This window comes from Telmatherina bonti (assembly GCF_933228915.1).
Source record: "Telmatherina bonti genome assembly, chromosome: 4".
Classification (NCBI taxonomy): Eukaryota; Metazoa; Chordata; class Actinopteri; order Atheriniformes; family Telmatherinidae; genus Telmatherina; species Telmatherina bonti.
The window spans coordinates 41,231,067-41,250,713 of record NC_136622.1 but is presented as its reverse complement, the minus strand read 5'-3'; the positions used below and the strand labels follow the sequence as shown (position 1 = coordinate 41,250,713).

The 19,647-nt window shown below is 43.9% G+C and overlaps 1 protein-coding gene across 1 annotated transcript in view; it reads right to left on the bottom strand.

The window, feature by feature from the left end:
• abt1 (activator of basal transcription 1) overlaps positions 1 to 19,647 on the bottom strand; it is a 76,343-nt gene that overhangs the window by 10,046 nt on the left and 46,650 nt on the right. Inside the window, exon 3 of the mRNA XM_079239132.1 lies at positions 2,394 to 2,569. Within this exon, the coding sequence (XP_079095258.1) occupies positions 2,394 to 2,569 (176 nt within the window). The remainder of the gene's footprint in view (positions 1 to 2,393; positions 2,570 to 19,647) is intronic.

Here is a 19,647-nt window from a genome sequence, read left to right as displayed (position 1 = left end):
CCGCTGCTCCTCCGCATCGAGAGGAACCAGTTGAGGTGGCTCGGGCACCTCAACTTTATAGGCATACACCTATAAAGAATCTTGATTTATAACAATATGCACTCTTAAAGCAACATGACCGTTAGAAAATCCCACCTGCACCTCAACACTTGCTATAGGGTTCTGCCTTGTGTTCCATCCTCAACACATCCACATTCAAATATAAATGGTGGATGCAAGGCAGGGCTGGGCGACTAATTGGATTTTAATCTCAATTATGATCTGGGTTTTCAGCGATCAAAAAAATAAAAGGGTGAAATTTTTTTTTCTCTCTGCAGTTTTCTCTCCTGCTGTCTTCAGCTGCTAATCGAGCGTCTCTGGCGTTGCAGCGCTGTGCTGTAAACTCCTCCCACAGCCGCTTTGGTTTTATTCAGCTACTGTTGCCAACTTGCCGACTTTCTCGCTAAATCTGGAGACTTTCCAAACCCCCTTGGCAACATTTTTTAATAAAAGAGACGAGCAACAAATCTAGTGAGTTTTACTGGAGTTATTAGAGATTTTTCTTGTCTTTTGGCGACTGACTTAAAGGCACATATTGTTCTGCAGTTACTGTCAGGAATGAGCAACGGGAGCACACAGTCGGCCAGTCTACAGTCGCCTCTGGCTGTAGGTCAATGTAGAATAATTGCAGCAGGTTTTGGAAGTTCACAACAACATAGTTTATATTGACACTTTGTCAAGACATAGCTTCATGTTGTTTATTTGTTTTCTATAATTTGTAGAATCCTTTGTTTAAGACATTGTTTAAAAGCCACTGTTCAATGTTAAAGTCAAAATAATCGTGATTATTATTTTTACGATAATCAAGCAGCCCTAATGCAAAGCATCTCATGAACAGCAATGGGTATTTAAATAAGCAGTTGAACAAGGTGATTCAAAGCAGTTTCACCGAGACAGACATCCATGTGTCCCTGATGAAGGTGGAGAGTTGATAAAAAAAATTCCGTTTGATAACCATAAAGGGACATAATGTGGCAGGCCTTCATCTGGAGGGGAATAAATGATACATGCTGCTCTGCTAAATCGCATAAATAATTGAAGAATTGATAGAAGTCAAACATTTTTTGAGTAATTTGTACGACGTCATGTTTGACATTTCAAACGCGTTAAAAGAACTTGTTCAATGAAGGAATTGCTGTGTTAAACACGACATCCTCAGGAACGTGCTCCTGTTGAAATTCCCCTTGTTGTTGGAGGGGGCTGGGAGATAGAATGGCAAAGAAACAAAGATCAAGTTTGTAATAAACCACAAACTATGTGAAAAGTGATGTACACCAGTTTTGGGCCCTGGTTTGGGCGTACGCAACAGTCTCTGGAGAGATTTCTGCTGGCAGAATTTAGTCAGATATTTTATGACCCCCAATTTAAAATGGGTGCAGTCAAGGGAGACAGAGGTAGATGGTGGAAGAAATGTGGAGAAGACCTCGAGGGCCACTTACATATATTTTGGAGCTGGCTAGTTATTCAACCATATTGGCGAGAGATTATGCGGGTACTTTAAAATTCTTCTGGCAATGAAATTTGTTGTTCTTATACTGCAATCTATTTGGCTAATATTGCACTCCATTTACTGAGGAGAGCCAAATTTCTTTTAAAATACTATTAGCTGCAAGTAATAAAGCTGTCACTTGAAAATGGTTGCAGACCACACCTCCAAGCTCTTTTCATGAAATCGCCAGATGGATAAGTATTTGATACAATGGGAAATTGGACTGTTTGTGATCACAAGAGATGCTCACTGAGCCATTGCTGTACAAACTGACTTATTTCCCACAAGGTGACCAACTGTTTACTTTATGTTTTTCCATAAGTTCTATGTTCCTTTTAAATTAATTAAGAAGAACAGCTAAAAATCATTCAAATGTGAGTGACCGGTGAGCAGCGGCCTCACATTGCCAGCATTCATGAGAAATTGAAGTAACCAGTTGCAACAGTAAAGGTAACTGAAAAGTGTGTCAAGTTTTTTGTAAAGTTGATAGTAAAGTTAATCTCCAGGTTAATAGTATGGATGATATCAAAGTTGACACTCAAGTTAACCATTAATAGTAAACACAAATGGTAAATTAACTTGTACTTGTACCACTCAAAGTGCTTTACACTACTTGTTACATTCACCCACACACACACTCATACCCCGATCGGCACATCGAGGTGCAACTTGGGGTTCAGTGTCTTGCCCAAGGACACTTTGGCACATAGTCAGGGGAAGCCTGGAATCGATCTCCCAACTTTCTAGAGACAACTTCCTGGACTACAGCCACTCAAAGTAAAAAGCAATACATAATAAATCAAATATTAAAAGTGGTTAAATACCAGGACCAACTTTAAAAAAAAGGGTGATGTGATGGTATCACCTTGATGCACCACAGGTCGGAGGAAAAGCGTTGTCTCTTCCTGGTTCCCATTGGGGTGTTGTGCAACGATGCAGCCACCCGCTTTGCCACCCGTTTGTCCCGAAACTCCACCCATCCTTCGGTGAAGTCACACCGCCGCGAGGCAGCCTTACTTCTTCTCTTCCTCAACTGTTTGTCTGAAACAACCAGACAATGGGCATTGGTCACATGACTAAAAAGGTTGAGCAGGGGTCAAAGTGTGATGGTCAGCCCCTGATACATAGTCATGGACAAAACCATCGTCCATTCACTGTCCGCCCCCCCAGTCACTGACCGAAACCCAGTCACGCTCCATCGTCCAATCACAATAGCCCAGTCACTTTCCACCATCCAGGTACAGCCGCATTTGTCAACTGACTCTGACCATGACCTAGTCACTGACCTCAATCCAGTAACTGACCATAACCCAGTCATTAACCACATTCCAGTAACTGACCATGACCCAGTCATTAACCACATTCCAGTAACTGACCAGAACCCAGTCATTAACCATATTCCAGTAACTGACCAGAACCCAGTCATTAACCATATTCCAGTAACTGACCAGAACCCAGTCATTAACCATATTCCAGTAACTGACCATGACCCAGTCACTAACCATATTCCAGTAACTGACCAGAACCCAGTCATTAACCATATTCCAGTAACTGACCAGAACCCAGTCATTAACCATATTCCAGTAACTGACCATGACCCAGTCACTAACCATATTCCAGTAACTGACCAGAACCCAGTCATTAGCCATATTCCAGTAACTGACCATAACCCAGTCATTAACCATATTCCAGTAACTGACCAGAACCCAGTCATTAACCATATTCCAGTAACTGACCATGACCCAGTCACTAACCATATTCCAGTAACTGACCAGAACCCAGTCATTAACCATATTCCAGTAACTGACCAGAACCCAGTCATTAACCATATTCCAGTAACTGACCATGACCCAGTCACTAACCATATCCCAGTAACTGACCAGAACCCAGTCATTAGCCATATTCCAGTAACTGACCATAACCCAGTCATTAACCACATTCCAGTAACTGACCAGAACCCAGTCATTAACCATATCCCAGTAACTGACCAGAACCCAGTCATTAACCATATTCCAGTAACTGACCAGAACCCAGTCATTAACCATATTCCAGTAACTGACCAGAACCCAGTCATTAACCATATTCCAGTAACTGACCATGACCCAGTCACTAACCATATCCCAGTAACTGACCAGAACCCAGTCATTAACCATATTCCAGTAACTGACCAGAACCCAGTCATTAACCATATTCCAGTAACTGACCAGAACCCAGTCATTAACCATATCCCTGTAACTGACCAAAACCCAGGCATTAACCATATCCCAGTAACTGACCAAAACCCAGGCATTAACCATATTCCAGTAACTGACCAAAACCCAGTCATTAACCATATCCCAGTAACTGACCAAGACCCAGGCATTAACCAAATTCCAGTAACTGACCAAAACCCAGTCATTAACCATATCCCAGTAACTGACCAAAACCCAGTCATTAACCATATCCCAGTAACTGACCAAAACCCAGTCATTAACCATATCCCAGTAACTGACCAAAACCCAGTCATTAACCATATCCCAGTAACTGACCAAGACCCAGGCATTAACCAAATTCCAGTAACTGACCAAAACCCAGTCATTAACCAAATTCCAGTAACTGACCAAAACCCAGTCATTAACCAAATTCCAGTAACTGACCAAAACCCAGTCATTAACCATATCCCAGTAACTGACCAAAACCCAGGCATTAACCATATCCCAGTAACTGACCATGACCCAGTCATTAACCATATCCCAGTAACTGACCATGACCCAGTCATTAACCATATCCCAGTAACTGACCATGACCCAGTCATTAACCATATCCCAGTAACTGACCATGACCCAGTCATTAACCATATCCCAGTAACTGAACATAACCCAGTCATTAACCAGATTCCAGTAACTGACCAGAACCCAGTCATTAACCAGATTCCAGTAACTGACCATGACCCAGTCATTAACCATATTCCAGTAACTGACCGTGACCCAGGCATTAACCATATTCCAGTAACTGACCGTGACCCAGGCATTAACCAGATTACAGTAACTGACCGTGACCCAGGCATTAACCATATTCCAGTAACTGACCAGAACCCAGGCATTAACCATATTCCAGTAACTGACCATGACCCAGTCATTAACCATATCCCAGTAACTGACCGTGACCCAGTCATTAACCATATCCCAGTAACTGACCATGACCCAGTCATTAACCATATCCCAGTAACTGACCATGACCCAGTCATTAACCATATCCCAGTAACTGACCATGACCCAGTCATTAACCATATCCCAGTAACTGACCATGTCCCAGTCATTAACCATATCCCAGTAACTGACCATGACCCAGTCATTAACCATATCCCAGTAACTGACCATGACCCAGTCATTAACCATATTCCAGTAACTGACCTTGACCCAGTCATTAACCAGATTCCAGTAACTGACCATGTCCCAGTCATTAACCATATCCCAGTAACTGACCATGACCCAGTCATTAACCATATCCCAGTAACTGACCATGACCCAGTCATTAACCAGATTCCAGTAACTGACCTTGACCCAGTCATTAACCAGATTCCAGTAACTGACCATGACCCAGTCATTAACCATATCCCAGTAACAGACCATGACCCAGTCATTAACCATATTCCAGTAACTGACCATGACCCAGTCATTAACCATATCCCAGCAACTGACCATGACCCAGTCATTAACCATATCCCAGTAACTGACCATGACCCAGTCATTAACCATATTCCAGTAACTGACCATGACCCAGTCATTAACCATATTCCAGTAACTGACCAGAACCCAGTCATTAACCATATTCCAGTAACTGACCAGAACCCAGTCATTAACCATATTCCAGTAACTGACCATAACCCAGTCATTAACCATATTCCAGTAACTGACCAGAACCCAGTCATTAACCATATCCCAGTAACTGACCAGAACCCAGTCATTAACCATATCCCAGTAACTGACCAGAACCCAGTCATTAACCAGATTCCAGTAACTGACCAGAACCCAGTCATTAACCAGATTCCAGTAACTGACCATGACCCAGTCATTAACCATATTCCAGTAACTGACCATGACCCAGTCATTAACCATATTCCAGTAACTGACCATGACCCAGTCATTAACCATATTCCAGTAACTGACCATGACCCAGTCATTAACCATATCCCAGTAACTGACCAGAACCCAGTCATTAACCATATCCCAGTAACTGACCATGACCCAGTCATTAACCATATCCCAGTAACTGACCATGACCCAGTCACTAACCATATTCCAGTAACTGACCGTGACCCAGTCACTAACCATATTCCAGTAACTGACCGTGACCCAGTCATTAACCAGATTCCAGTAACTGACCGTGACCCAGTCATTAACCATATCCCAGTAACTGACCGTGACCCAGTCATTAACCATATCCCAGTAACTGACCATGACCCAGTCATTAACCATATCCCAGTAACTGACCATGGCCCAGTCATTAACCATATCCCAGTAACTGACCATGACCCAGTCATTAACCATATCCCAGTAACTGACCAAAACCCAGGCATTAACCATATTCCAGTAACTGACCATAACCCAGTCATTAACCATATTCCAGTAACTGACCAGAACCCAGTCATTAACCATATCCCAGTAACTGACCAGAACCCAGTCATTAACCATATCCCAGTAACTGACCAGAACCCAGTCATTAACCATATTCCAGTAACTGACCAGAACCCAGTCATTAACCATATTCCAGTAACTGACCAGAACCCAGTCATTAACCATATCCCAGTAACTGACCATAACCCAGTCATTAACCATATCCCAGTAACTGACCAGAACCCAGTCATTAACCATATCCCAGTAACTGACCAGAACCCAGTCATTAACCATATCCCAGTAACTGACCAGAACCCAGTCATTAACCAGATTCCAGTAACTGACCGTGACCCAGTCATTAACCATATTCCAGTAACTGACCATGACCCAGTCATTAACCATATTCCAGTAACTGACCATGACCCAGTCATTAACCATATTCCAGTAACTGACCATGACCCAGTCATTAACCATATTCCAGTAACTGACCATGACCCAGTCATTAACCAGATCCCAGTAACTGACCATGACCCAGTCATTAACCATATTCCAGTAACTGACCATGACCCAGTCATTAACCATATCCCAGTAACTGACCAGAACCCAGTCATTAACCATATCCCAGTAACTGACCAGAACCCAGTCATTAACCAGATTCCAGTAACTGACCATGACCCAGTCATTAACCATATTCCAGTAACTGACCATGACCCAGTCATTAACCATATTCCAGTAACTGACCATGACCCAGTCATTAACCATATTCCAGTAACTGACCAGAACCCAGTCATTAACCATATTCCAGTAACTGACCAGAACCCAGTCATTAACCATATTCCAGTAACTGACCATGACCCAGTCATTAACCATATTCCAGTAACTGACCAGAACCCAGTCACTAACCATATTCCAGTAACTGACCAGAACCCAGTCACTAACCATATTCCAGTAACTGACCAGAACCCAGTCACTAACCATATTCCAGTAACTGACCAGAACCCAGTCATTAACCATATCCCAGTAACTGACCAGAACCCAGTCACTAACCATATTCCAGTAACTGACCAGAACCCAGTCATTAACCATATTCCAGTAACTGACCATGACCCAGTCATTAACCATATTCCAGTAACTGACCATGACCCAGTCACTAACCATATTCCAGTAACTGACCAGAACCCAGTCACTAACCATATTCCAGTAACTGACCAGAACCCAGTCACTAACCATATTCCAGTAACTGACCAGAACCCAGTCACTAACCATATTCCAGTAACTGACCAGAACCCAGTCATTAACCATATTCCAGTAACTGACCATGACCCAGTCATTAACCATATTCCAGTAACTGACCAGAACCCAGTCACTAACCATATTCCAGTAACTGACCAGAACCCAGTCACTAACCATATTCCAGTAACTGACCAGAACCCAGTCATTAACCATATCCCAGTAACTGACCATGACCCAGTCACTAACCATATTCCAGTAACTGACCGTGACCCAGGCACTAACCATATTCCAGTAACTGACCGTGACCCAGTCATTAACCAGATTCCAGTAACTGACCGTGACCCAGTCATTAACCATATCCCAGTAACTGACCGTGACCCAGTCATTAACCATATCCCAGTAACTGACCATGACCCAGTCATTAACCATATCCCAGTAACTGACCATGGCCCAGTCATTAACCATATCCCAGTAACTGACCATGACCCAGTCATTAACCATATCCCAGTAACTGACCATGACCCAGTCATTAACCAGATTCCAGTAACTGACCATGACCCAGTCATTAACCATATCCCAGCAACTGACCATGACCCAGTCATTAACCATATCCCAGTAACTGACCATGACCCAGTCATTAACCATATTCCAGTAACTGACCATGACCCAGTCATTAACCATATCCCAGTAACTGACCAGAACCCAGTCATTAACCATATCCCAGTAACTGACCAGAAACAGTCATTAACCATATTCCAGTAACTGACCAGAACCCAGTCATTAACCATATTCCAGTAACTGACCAGAACCCAGTCATTAACCATATTCCAGTAACTGACCAGAACCCAGTCATTAACCATATCCCAGTAACTGACCATAACCCAGTCATTAACCATATCCCAGTAACTGACCAGAACCCAGTCATTAACCAGATTCCAGTAACTGACCAGAACCCAGTCATTAACCAGATTCCAGTAACTGACCATGACCCAGTCATTAACCATATTCCAGTAACTGACCATGACCCAGTCATTAACCATATTCCAGTAACTGACCAGAACCCAGTCATTAACCATATTCCAGTAACTGACCAGAACCCAGTCATTAACCAGATTCCAGTAACTGACCATGACCCAGTCATTAACCAGATTCCAGTAACTGACCAGAACCCAGTCACTAACCATATTCCAGTAACTGACCAGAACCCAGTCACTAACCATATTCCAGTAACTGACCAGAACCCAGTCATTAACCATATTCCAGTAACTGACCGTGACCCAGTCATTAACCATATCCCAGTAACTGACCGTGACCCAGTCATTAACCATATCCCAGTAACTGACCATGACCCAGTCATTAACCATATCCCAGTAACTGACCGTGACCCAGTCATTAACCATATCCCAGTAACTGACCGTGACCCAGTCATTAACCATATTCCAGTTACTGACCGTGACCCAGTCATTAACCATATCCCAGTAACTGACCGTGACCCAGTCATTAACCATATCCCAGTAACTGACCGTGACCCAGTCATTAACCATATCCCAGTAACTGACCGTGACCCAGTCATTAACCATATCCCAGTAACTGACCGTGACCCAGTCATTAACCATATCCCAGTAACTGACCGTGACCCAGTCATTAACCATATCCCAGTAACTGACCATGACCCAGTCATTAACCATATCCCAGTAACTGACCATGACCCAGTCATTAACCATATCCCAGTAACTGACCATGACCCAGTCATTAACCATATCCCAGTAACAGACCATGACCCAGTCATTAACCATATCCCAGTAACAGACCATGACCCAGTCATTAACCATATCCCAGTAACTGACCATGACCCAGTCATTAACCATATCCCAGTAACAGACCATGACCCAGTCATTAACCATATTCCAGTAACTGACCATGACCCAGTCATTAACCATATTCCAGTAACTGACCAGAACCCAGTCATTAACCATATCCCAGTAACTGACCAGAACCCAGTCATTAACCAGATTCCAGTAACTGACCAGAACCCAGTCATTAACCAGATTCCAGTAACTGACCATGACCCAGTCATTAACCATATTCCAGTAACTGACCATGACCCAGTCATTAACCATATTCCAGTAACTGACCAGAACCCAGTCATTAACCATATTCCAGTAACTGACCAGAACCCAGTCATTAACCAGATTCCAGTAACTGACCATGACCCAGTCATTAACCAGATTCCAGTAACTGACCAGAACCCAGTCACTAACCATATTCCAGTAACTGACCAGAACCCAGTCACTAACCATATTCCAGTAACTGACCAGAACCCAGTCATTAACCATATTCCAGTAACTGACCGTGACCCAGTCATTAACCATATCCCAGTAACTGACCGTGACCCAGTCATTAACCATATCCCAGTAACTGACCATGACCCAGTCATTAACCATATCCCAGTAACTGACCGTGACCCAGTCATTAACCATATCCCAGTAACTGACCGTGACCCAGTCATTAACCATATTCCAGTTACTGACCGTGACCCAGTCATTAACCATATCCCAGTAACTGACCGTGACCCAGTCATTAACCATATCCCAGTAACTGACCGTGACCCAGTCATTAACCATATCCCAGTAACTGACCGTGACCCAGTCATTAACCATATCCCAGTAACTGACCGTGACCCAGTCATTAACCATATCCCAGTAACTGACCGTGACCCAGTCATTAACCATATCCCAGTAACTGACCATGACCCAGTCATTAACCATATCCCAGTAACTGACCATGACCCAGTCATTAACCATATCCCAGTAACTGACCATGACCCAGTCATTAACCATATCCCAGTAACAGACCATGACCCAGTCATTAACCATATCCCAGTAACAGACCATGACCCAGTCATTAACCATATCCCAGTAACTGACCATGACCCAGTCATTAACCATATCCCAGTAACAGACCATGACCCAGTCATTAACCATATCCCAGTAACAGACCATGACCCAGTCATTAACCATATTCCAGTAACTGACCATGACCCAGTCATTAACCATATTCCAGTAACTGACCAGAACCCAGTCATTAACCATATCCCAGTAACTGACCAGAACCCAGTCATTAACCATATCCCAGTAACTGACCAGAATCCAGTCATTAACCATATTCCAGTAACTGACCATAACCCAGTCATTAACCATATTCCAGTAACTGACCAGAACCCAGTCATTAACCATATCCCAGTAACTGACCGTGACCCAGTCATTAACCATATCCCAGTAACTGACCGTGACCCAGTCATTAACCATATCCCAGTAACTGACCATGACCCAGTCATTAACCATATCCCAGTAACTGACCATGACCCAGTCATTAACCATATCCCAGTAACTGACCATGACCCAGTCATTAACCATATCCCAGTAACAGACCATGACCCAGTCATTAACCATATCCCAGTAACAGACCATGACCCAGTCATTAACCATATCCCAGTAACTGACCATGACCCAGTCATTAACCATATCCCAGTAACAGACCATGACCCAGTCATTAACCATATTCCAGTAACTGACCATGACCCAGTCATTAACCATATTCCAGTAACTGACCAGAACCCAGTCATTAACCAGATTCCAGTAACTGACCGTGACCCAGTCATTAACCATATTCCAGTAACTGACCATAACCCAGTCATTAACCATATCCCAGTAACTGACCATGACCCAGTCATTAACCATATTCCAGTAACTGACCGTGACCCAGTCATTAACCAGATCCCAGTAACTGACCGTGACCCAGTCATTAACCATATCCCAGTAACTGACCATGACCCAGTCATTAACCATATCCCAGCAACTGACCATAACCCAGTCATTAACCATATTCCAGTAACTGACCATAACCCAGTCATTAACCAGATTCCAGTAACTGACCATGACCCAGTCATTAACCATATTCCAGTAACTGACCATAACCCAGTCATTAACCATATTCCAGTAACTGACCAGAACCCAGTCATTAACCATATTCCAGTAACTGACCAGAACCCAGTCATTAACCAGATTCCAGTAACTGACCAGAACCCAGTCACTAACCATATTCCAGTAACTGACCTTGACCCAGTCACTAACCATATTCCAGTAACTGACCAAAACCCAGTCATTAACCATATCCCAGTAACTGACCAAAACCCAGTCATTAACCATATCCCAGTAACTGACCGTGACCCAGTCATTAACCATATTCCAGTAACTGACCGTGACCCAGTCATTAACCATATTCCAGTAACTGACCGTGACCCAGTCATTAACCATATCCCAGTAACTGACCATGACCCAGTCATTAACCATATCCCAGTAACTGACCATGACCCAGTCATTAACCATATCCCAGTAACTGACCATGACCCAGTCATTAACCATATCCCAGCAACTGACCGTGACCCAGTCATTAACCAGATTCCAGTAACTGACCATGACCCAGTCATTAACCATATTCCAGCAACTGACCATGACCCAGTCATTAACCATATCCCAGCAACTGACCATGACCCAGTCATTAACCATATCCCAGCAACTGACCATGACCCAGTCATTAACCATATCCCAGCAACTGACCATGACCCAGTCATTAACCAGATTCCAGTAACTGACCGTGACCCAGTCATTAACCATATTCCAGTAACTGACCGTGACCCAGGCATTAACCATATTCCAGTAACTGACCGTGACCCAGGCATTAACCAGATTACAGTAACTGACCGTGACCCAGGCACTAACCATATTCCAGTAACTGACCAGAACCCAGGCATTAACCATATTCCAGTAACTGACCGTGACCCAGTCATTAACCATATCCCAGTAACTGACCGTGACCCAGTCATTAACCATATCCCAGTAACTGACCATGACCCAGTCATTAACCATATCCCAGTAACTGACCATGACCCAGTCATTAACCATATCCCAGTAACTGACCATGACCCAGTCATTAACCATATCCCAGTAACTGACCATGTCCCAGTCATTAACCATATCCCAGTAACTGACCATGACCCAGTCATTAACCATATCCCAGTAACTGACCATGACCCAGTCATTAACCATATTCCAGTAACTGACCTTGACCCAGTCATTAACCAGATTCCAGTAACTGACCATGTCCCAGTCATTAACCATATCCCAGTAACTGACCATGACCCAGTCATTAACCATATCCCAGTAACTGACCATGACCCAGTCATTAACCAGATTCCAGTAACTGACCTTGACCCAGTCATTAACCAGATTCCAGTAACTGACCATGACCCAGTCATTAACCATATCCCAGTAACAGACCATGACCCAGTCATTAACCATATTCCAGTAACTGACCATGACCCAGTCATTAACCATATCCCAGCAACTGACCATGACCCAGTCATTAACCATATCCCAGTAACTGACCATGACCCAGTCATTAACCATATTCCAGTAACTGACCTTGACCCAGTCACTAACCATATTCCAGTAACTGACCAGAACCCAGTCATTAACCAGATTCCAGTAACTGACCATGACCCAGTCATTAACCAGATTCCAGTAACTGACCAGAACCCAGTCACTAACCATATTCCAGTAACTGACCAGAACCCAGTCACTAACCATATTCCAGTAACTGACCAGAACCCAGTCATTAACCATATTCCAGTAACTGACCGTGACCCAGTCATTAACCATATCCCAGTAACTGACCGTGACCCAGTCATTAACCATATCCCAGTAACTGACCATGACCCAGTCATTAACCATATCCCAGTAACTGACCGTGACCCAGTCATTAACCATATCCCAGTAACTGACCGTGACCCAGTCATTAACCATATTCCAGTTACTGACCGTGACCCAGTCATTAACCATATTCCAGTTACTGACCGTGACCCAGTCATTAACCATATCCCAGTAACTGACCGTGACCCAGTCATTAACCATATCCCAGTAACTGACCGTGACCCAGTCATTAACCATATCCCAGTAACTGACCGTGACCCAGTCATTAACCATATCCCAGTAACTGACCGTGACCCAGTCATTAACCATATCCCAGTAACTGACCGTGACCCAGTCATTAACCATATCCCAGTAACTGACCGTGACCCAGTCATTAACCATATCCCAGTAACTGACCATGACCCAGTCATTAACCATATCCCAGTAACTGACCATGACCCAGTCATTAACCATATCCCAGTAACAGACCATGACCCAGTCATTAACCATATCCCAGTAACAGACCATGACCCAGTCATTAACCATATCCCAGTAACTGACCATGACCCAGTCATTAACCATATCCCAGTAACAGACCATGACCCAGTCATTAACCATATTCCAGTAACTGACCATGACCCAGTCATTAACCATATTCCAGTAACTGACCAGAACCCAGTCATTAACCATATCCCAGTAACTGACCAGAACCCAGTCATTAACCATATCCCAGTAACTGACCAGAATCCAGTCATTAACCATATTCCAGTAACTGACCATAACCCAGTCATTAACCATATTCCAGTAACTGACCAGAACCCAGTCATTAACCATATCCCAGTAACTGACCGTGACCCAGTCATTAACCATATCCCAGTAACTGACCGTGACCCAGTCATTAACCATATCCCAGTAACTGACCATGACCCAGTCATTAACCATATCCCAGTAACTGACCATGACCCAGTCATTAACCATATCCCAGTAACTGACCATGACCCAGTCATTAACCATATCCCAGTAACAGACCATGACCCAGTCATTAACCATATCCCAGTAACAGACCATGACCCAGTCATTAACCATATCCCAGTAACTGACCATGACCCAGTCATTAACCATATCCCAGTAACAGACCATGACCCAGTCATTAACCATATTCCAGTAACTGACCATGACCCAGTCATTAACCATATTCCAGTAACTGACCAGAACCCAGTCATTAACCAGATTCCAGTAACTGACCGTGACCCAGTCATTAACCATATTCCAGTAACTGACCATAACCCAGTCATTAACCATATCCCAGTAACTGACCATGACCCAGTCATTAACCATATTCCAGTAACTGACCGTGACCCAGTCATTAACCAGATCCCAGTAACTGACCGTGACCCAGTCATTAACCATATCCCAGTAACTGACCGTGACCCAGTCATTAACCATATCCCAGTAACTGACCATGACCCAGTCATTAACCATATCCCAGTAACTGACCATGACCCAGTCATTAACCATATCCCAGTAACTGACCATGACCCAGTCATTAACCATATCCCAGTAACAGACCATGACCCAGTCATTAACCATATCCCAGTAACAGACCATGACCCAGTCATTAACCATATCCCAGTAACTGACCATGACCCAGTCATTAACCATATCCCAGTAACAGACCATGACCCAGTCATTAACCATATTCCAGTAACTGACCATGACCCAGTCATTAACCATATTCCAGTAACTGACCAGAACCCAGTCATTAACCAGATTCCAGTAACTGACCGTGACCCAGTCATTAACCATATTCCAGTAACTGACCATAACCCAGTCATTAACCATATCCCAGTAACTGACCATGACCCAGTCATTAACCATATTCCAGTAACTGACCGTGACCCAGTCATTAACCAGATCCCAGTAACTGACCGTGACCCAGTCATTAACCATATCCCAGTAACTGACCATGACCCAGTCATTAACCATATCCCAGCAACTGACCATAACCCAGTCATTAACCATATTCCAGTAACTGACCATAACCCAGTCATTAACCAGATTCCAGTAACTGACCATGACCCAGTCATTAACCATATTCCAGTAACTGACCATAACCCAGTCATTAACCATATTCCAGTAACTGACCAGAACCCAGTCATTAACCATATTCCAGTAACTGACCAGAACCCAGTCATTAACCAGATTCCAGTAACTGACCAGAACCCAGTCACTAACCATATTCCAGTAACTGACCTTGACCCAGTCACTAACCATATTCCAGTAACTGACCAAAACCCAGTCATTAACCATATCCCAGTAACTGACCAAAACCCAGTCATTAACCATATCCCAGTAACTGACCGTGACCCAGTCATTAACCATATTCCAGTAACTGACCGTGACCCAGTCATTAACCATATTCCAGTAACTGACCGTGACCCAGTCATTAACCATATCCCAGTAACTGACCATGACCCAGTCATTAACCATATCCCAGTAACTGACCATGACCCAGTCATTAACCATATCCCAGTAACTGACCATGACCCAGTCATTAACCATATCCCAGCAACTGACCGTGACCCAGTCATTAACCAGATTCCAGTAACTGACCATGACCCAGTCATTAACCATATTCCAGCAACTGACCATGACCCAGTCATTAACCATATCCCAGCAACTGACCATGACCCAGTCATTAACCATATCCCAGCAACTGACCATGACCCAGTCATTAACCATATCCCAGCAACTGACCATGACCCAGTCATTAACCAGATTCCAGTAACTGACCGTGACCCAGTCATTAACCATATTCCAGTAACTGACCGTGACCCAGGCATTAACCATATTCCAGTAACTGACCGTGACCCAGGCATTAACCAGATTACAGTAACTGACCGTGACCCAGGCACTAACCATATTCCAGTAACTGACCAGAACCCAGGCATTAACCATATTCCAGTAACTGACCGTGACCCAGTCATTAACCATATCCCAGTAACTGACCGTGACCCAGTCATTAACCATATCCCAGTAACTGACCATGACCCAGTCATTAACCATATCCCAGTAACTGACCATGACCCAGTCATTAACCATATCCCAGTAACTGACCATGACCCAGTCATTAACCATATCCCAGTAACTGACCATGTCCCAGTCATTAACCATATCCCAGTAACTGACCATGACCCAGTCATTAACCATATCCCAGTAACTGACCATGACCCAGTCATTAACCATATTCCAGTAACTGACCTTGACCCAGTCATTAACCAGATTCCAGTAACTGACCATGTCCCAGTCATTAACCATATCCCAGTAACTGACCATGACCCAGTCATTAACCATATCCCAGTAACTGACCATGACCCAGTCATTAACCAGATTCCAGTAACTGACCTTGACCCAGTCATTAACCAGATTCCAGTAACTGACCATGACCCAGTCATTAACCATATCCCAGTAACAGACCATGACCCAGTCATTAACCATATTCCAGTAACTGACCATGACCCAGTCATTAACCATATCCCAGCAACTGACCATGACCCAGTCATTAACCATATCCCAGTAACTGACCATGACCCAGTCATTAACCATATTCCAGTAACTGACCTTGACCCAGTCACTAACCATATTCCAGTAACTGACCAGAACCCAGTCATTAACCAGATTCCAGTAACTGACCATGACCCAGTCATTAACCAGATTCCAGTAACTGACCAGAACCCAGTCACTAACCATATTCCAGTAACTGACCAGAACCCAGTCACTAACCATATTCCAGTAACTGACCAGAACCCAGTCATTAACCATATTCCAGTAACTGACCGTGACCCAGTCATTAACCATATCCCAGTAACTGACCGTGACCCAGTCATTAACCATATCCCAGTAACTGACCATGACCCAGTCATTAACCATATCCCAGTAACTGACCGTGACCCAGTCATTAACCATATCCCAGTAACTGACCGTGACCCAGTCATTAACCATATTCCAGTTACTGACCGTGACCCAGTCATTAACCATATTCCAGTTACTGACCGTGACCCAGTCATTAACCATATCCCAGTAACTGACCGTGACCCAGTCATTAACCATATCCCAGTAACTGACCGTGACCCAGTCATTAACCATATCCCAGTAACTGACCGTGACCCAGTCATTAACCATATCCCAGTAACTGACCGTGACCCAGTCATTAACCATATCCCAGTAACTGACCGTGACCCAGTCATTAACCATATCCCAGTAACTGACCGTGACCCAGTCATTAACCATATCCCAGTAACTGACCATGACCCAGTCATTAACCATATCCCAGTAACTGACCATGACCCAGTCATTAACCATATCCCAGTAACAGACCATGACCCAGTCATTAACCATATCCCAGTAACAGACCATGACCCAGTCATTAACCATATCCCAGTAACTGACCATGACCCAGTCATTAACCATATCCCAGTAACAGACCATGACCCAGTCATTAACCATATTCCAGTAACTGACCATGACCCAGTCATTAACCATATTCCAGTAACTGACCAGAACCCAGTCATTAACCATATCCCAGTAACTGACCAGAACCCAGTCATTAACCATATCCCAGTAACTGACCAGAATCCAGTCATTAACCATATTCCAGTAACTGACCATAACCCAGTCATTAACCATATTCCAGTAACTGACCAGAACCCAGTCATTAACCATATCCCAGTAACTGACCGTGACCCAGTCATTAACCATATCCCAGTAACTGACCGTGACCCAGTCATTAACCATATCCCAGTAACTGACCATGACCCAGTCATTAACCATATCCCAGTAACTGACCATGACCCAGTCATTAACCATATCCCAGTAACTGACCATGACCCAGTCATTAACCATATCCCAGTAACAGACCATGACCCAGTCATTAACCATATCCCAGTAACAGACCATGACCCAGTCATTAACCATATCCCAGTAACTGACCATGACCCAGTCATTAACCATATCCCAGTAACAGACCATGACCCAGTCATTAACCATATTCCAGTAACTGACCATGACCCAGTCATTAACCATATTCCAGTAACTGACCAGAACCCAGTCATTAACCAGATTCCAGTAACTGACCGTGACCCAGTCATTAACCATATTCCAGTAACTGACCATAACCCAGTCATTAACCATATCCCAGTAACTGACCATGACCCAGTCATTAACCATATTCCAGTAACTGACCGTGACCCAGTCATTAACCAGATCCCAGTAACTGACCGTGACCCAGTCATTAACCATATCCCAGTAACTGACCGTGACCCAGTCATTAACCATATCCCAGCAACTGACCATAACCCAGTCATTAACCATATTCCAGTAACTGACCATAACCCAGTCATTAACCAGATTCCAGTAACTGACCATGACCCAGTCATTAACCATATTCCAGTAACTGACCATAACCCAGTCATTAACCATATTCCAGTAACTGACCAGAACCCAGTCATTAACCATGTTCCAGTAACTGACCAGAACCCAGTCATTAACCAGATTCCAGTAACTGACCAGAACCCAGTCACTAACCAGATTCCAGTAACTGACCTTGACCCAGTCACTAACCATATTCCAGTAACTGACCAAAACCCAGTCATTAACCATATCCCAGTAACTGACCAAAACCCAGTCATTAACCATATCCCAGTAACTGACCGTGACCCAGTCATTAACCATATTCCAGTAACTGACCGTGACCCAGTCATTAACCATATTCCAGTAACTGACCGTGACCCAGTCATTAACCATATCCCAGTAACTGACCATGACCCAGTCATTAACCATATCCCAGTAACTGACCATGACCCAGTCATTAACCATATCCCAGCAACTGACCGTGACCCAGTCATTAACCATATCCCAGCAACTGACCGTGACCCAGTCATTAACCAGATTCCAGTAACTGACCATGACCCAGTCATTAACCATATTCCAGCAACTGACCATGACCCAGTCATTAACCATATCCCAGCAACTGACCATGACCCAGTCATTAACCATATCCCAGCAACTGACCATGACCCAGTCATTAACCATATCCCAGCAACTGACCATGACCCAGTCATTAACCAGATTCCAGTAACTGACCGTGACCCAGTCATTAACCATATTCCAGTAACTGACCGTGACCCAGGCATTAACCATATTCCAGTAACTGACCGTGACCCAGGCATTAACCAGATTACAGTAACTGACCGTGACCCAGGCATTAACCATATTCCAGTAACTGACCAGAACCCAGGCATTAACCATATTCCAGTAACTGACCGTGACCCAGTCATTAACCATATCCCAGTAACTGACCGTGACCCAGTCATTAACCATATCCCAGTAACTGACCATGACCCAGTCATTAACCATATCCCAGTAACTGACCATGACCCAGTCATTAACCATATCCCAGTAACTGACCATGACCCAGTCATTAACCATATCCCAGTAACTGACCATGTCCCAGTCATTAACCATATCCCAGTAACTGACCATG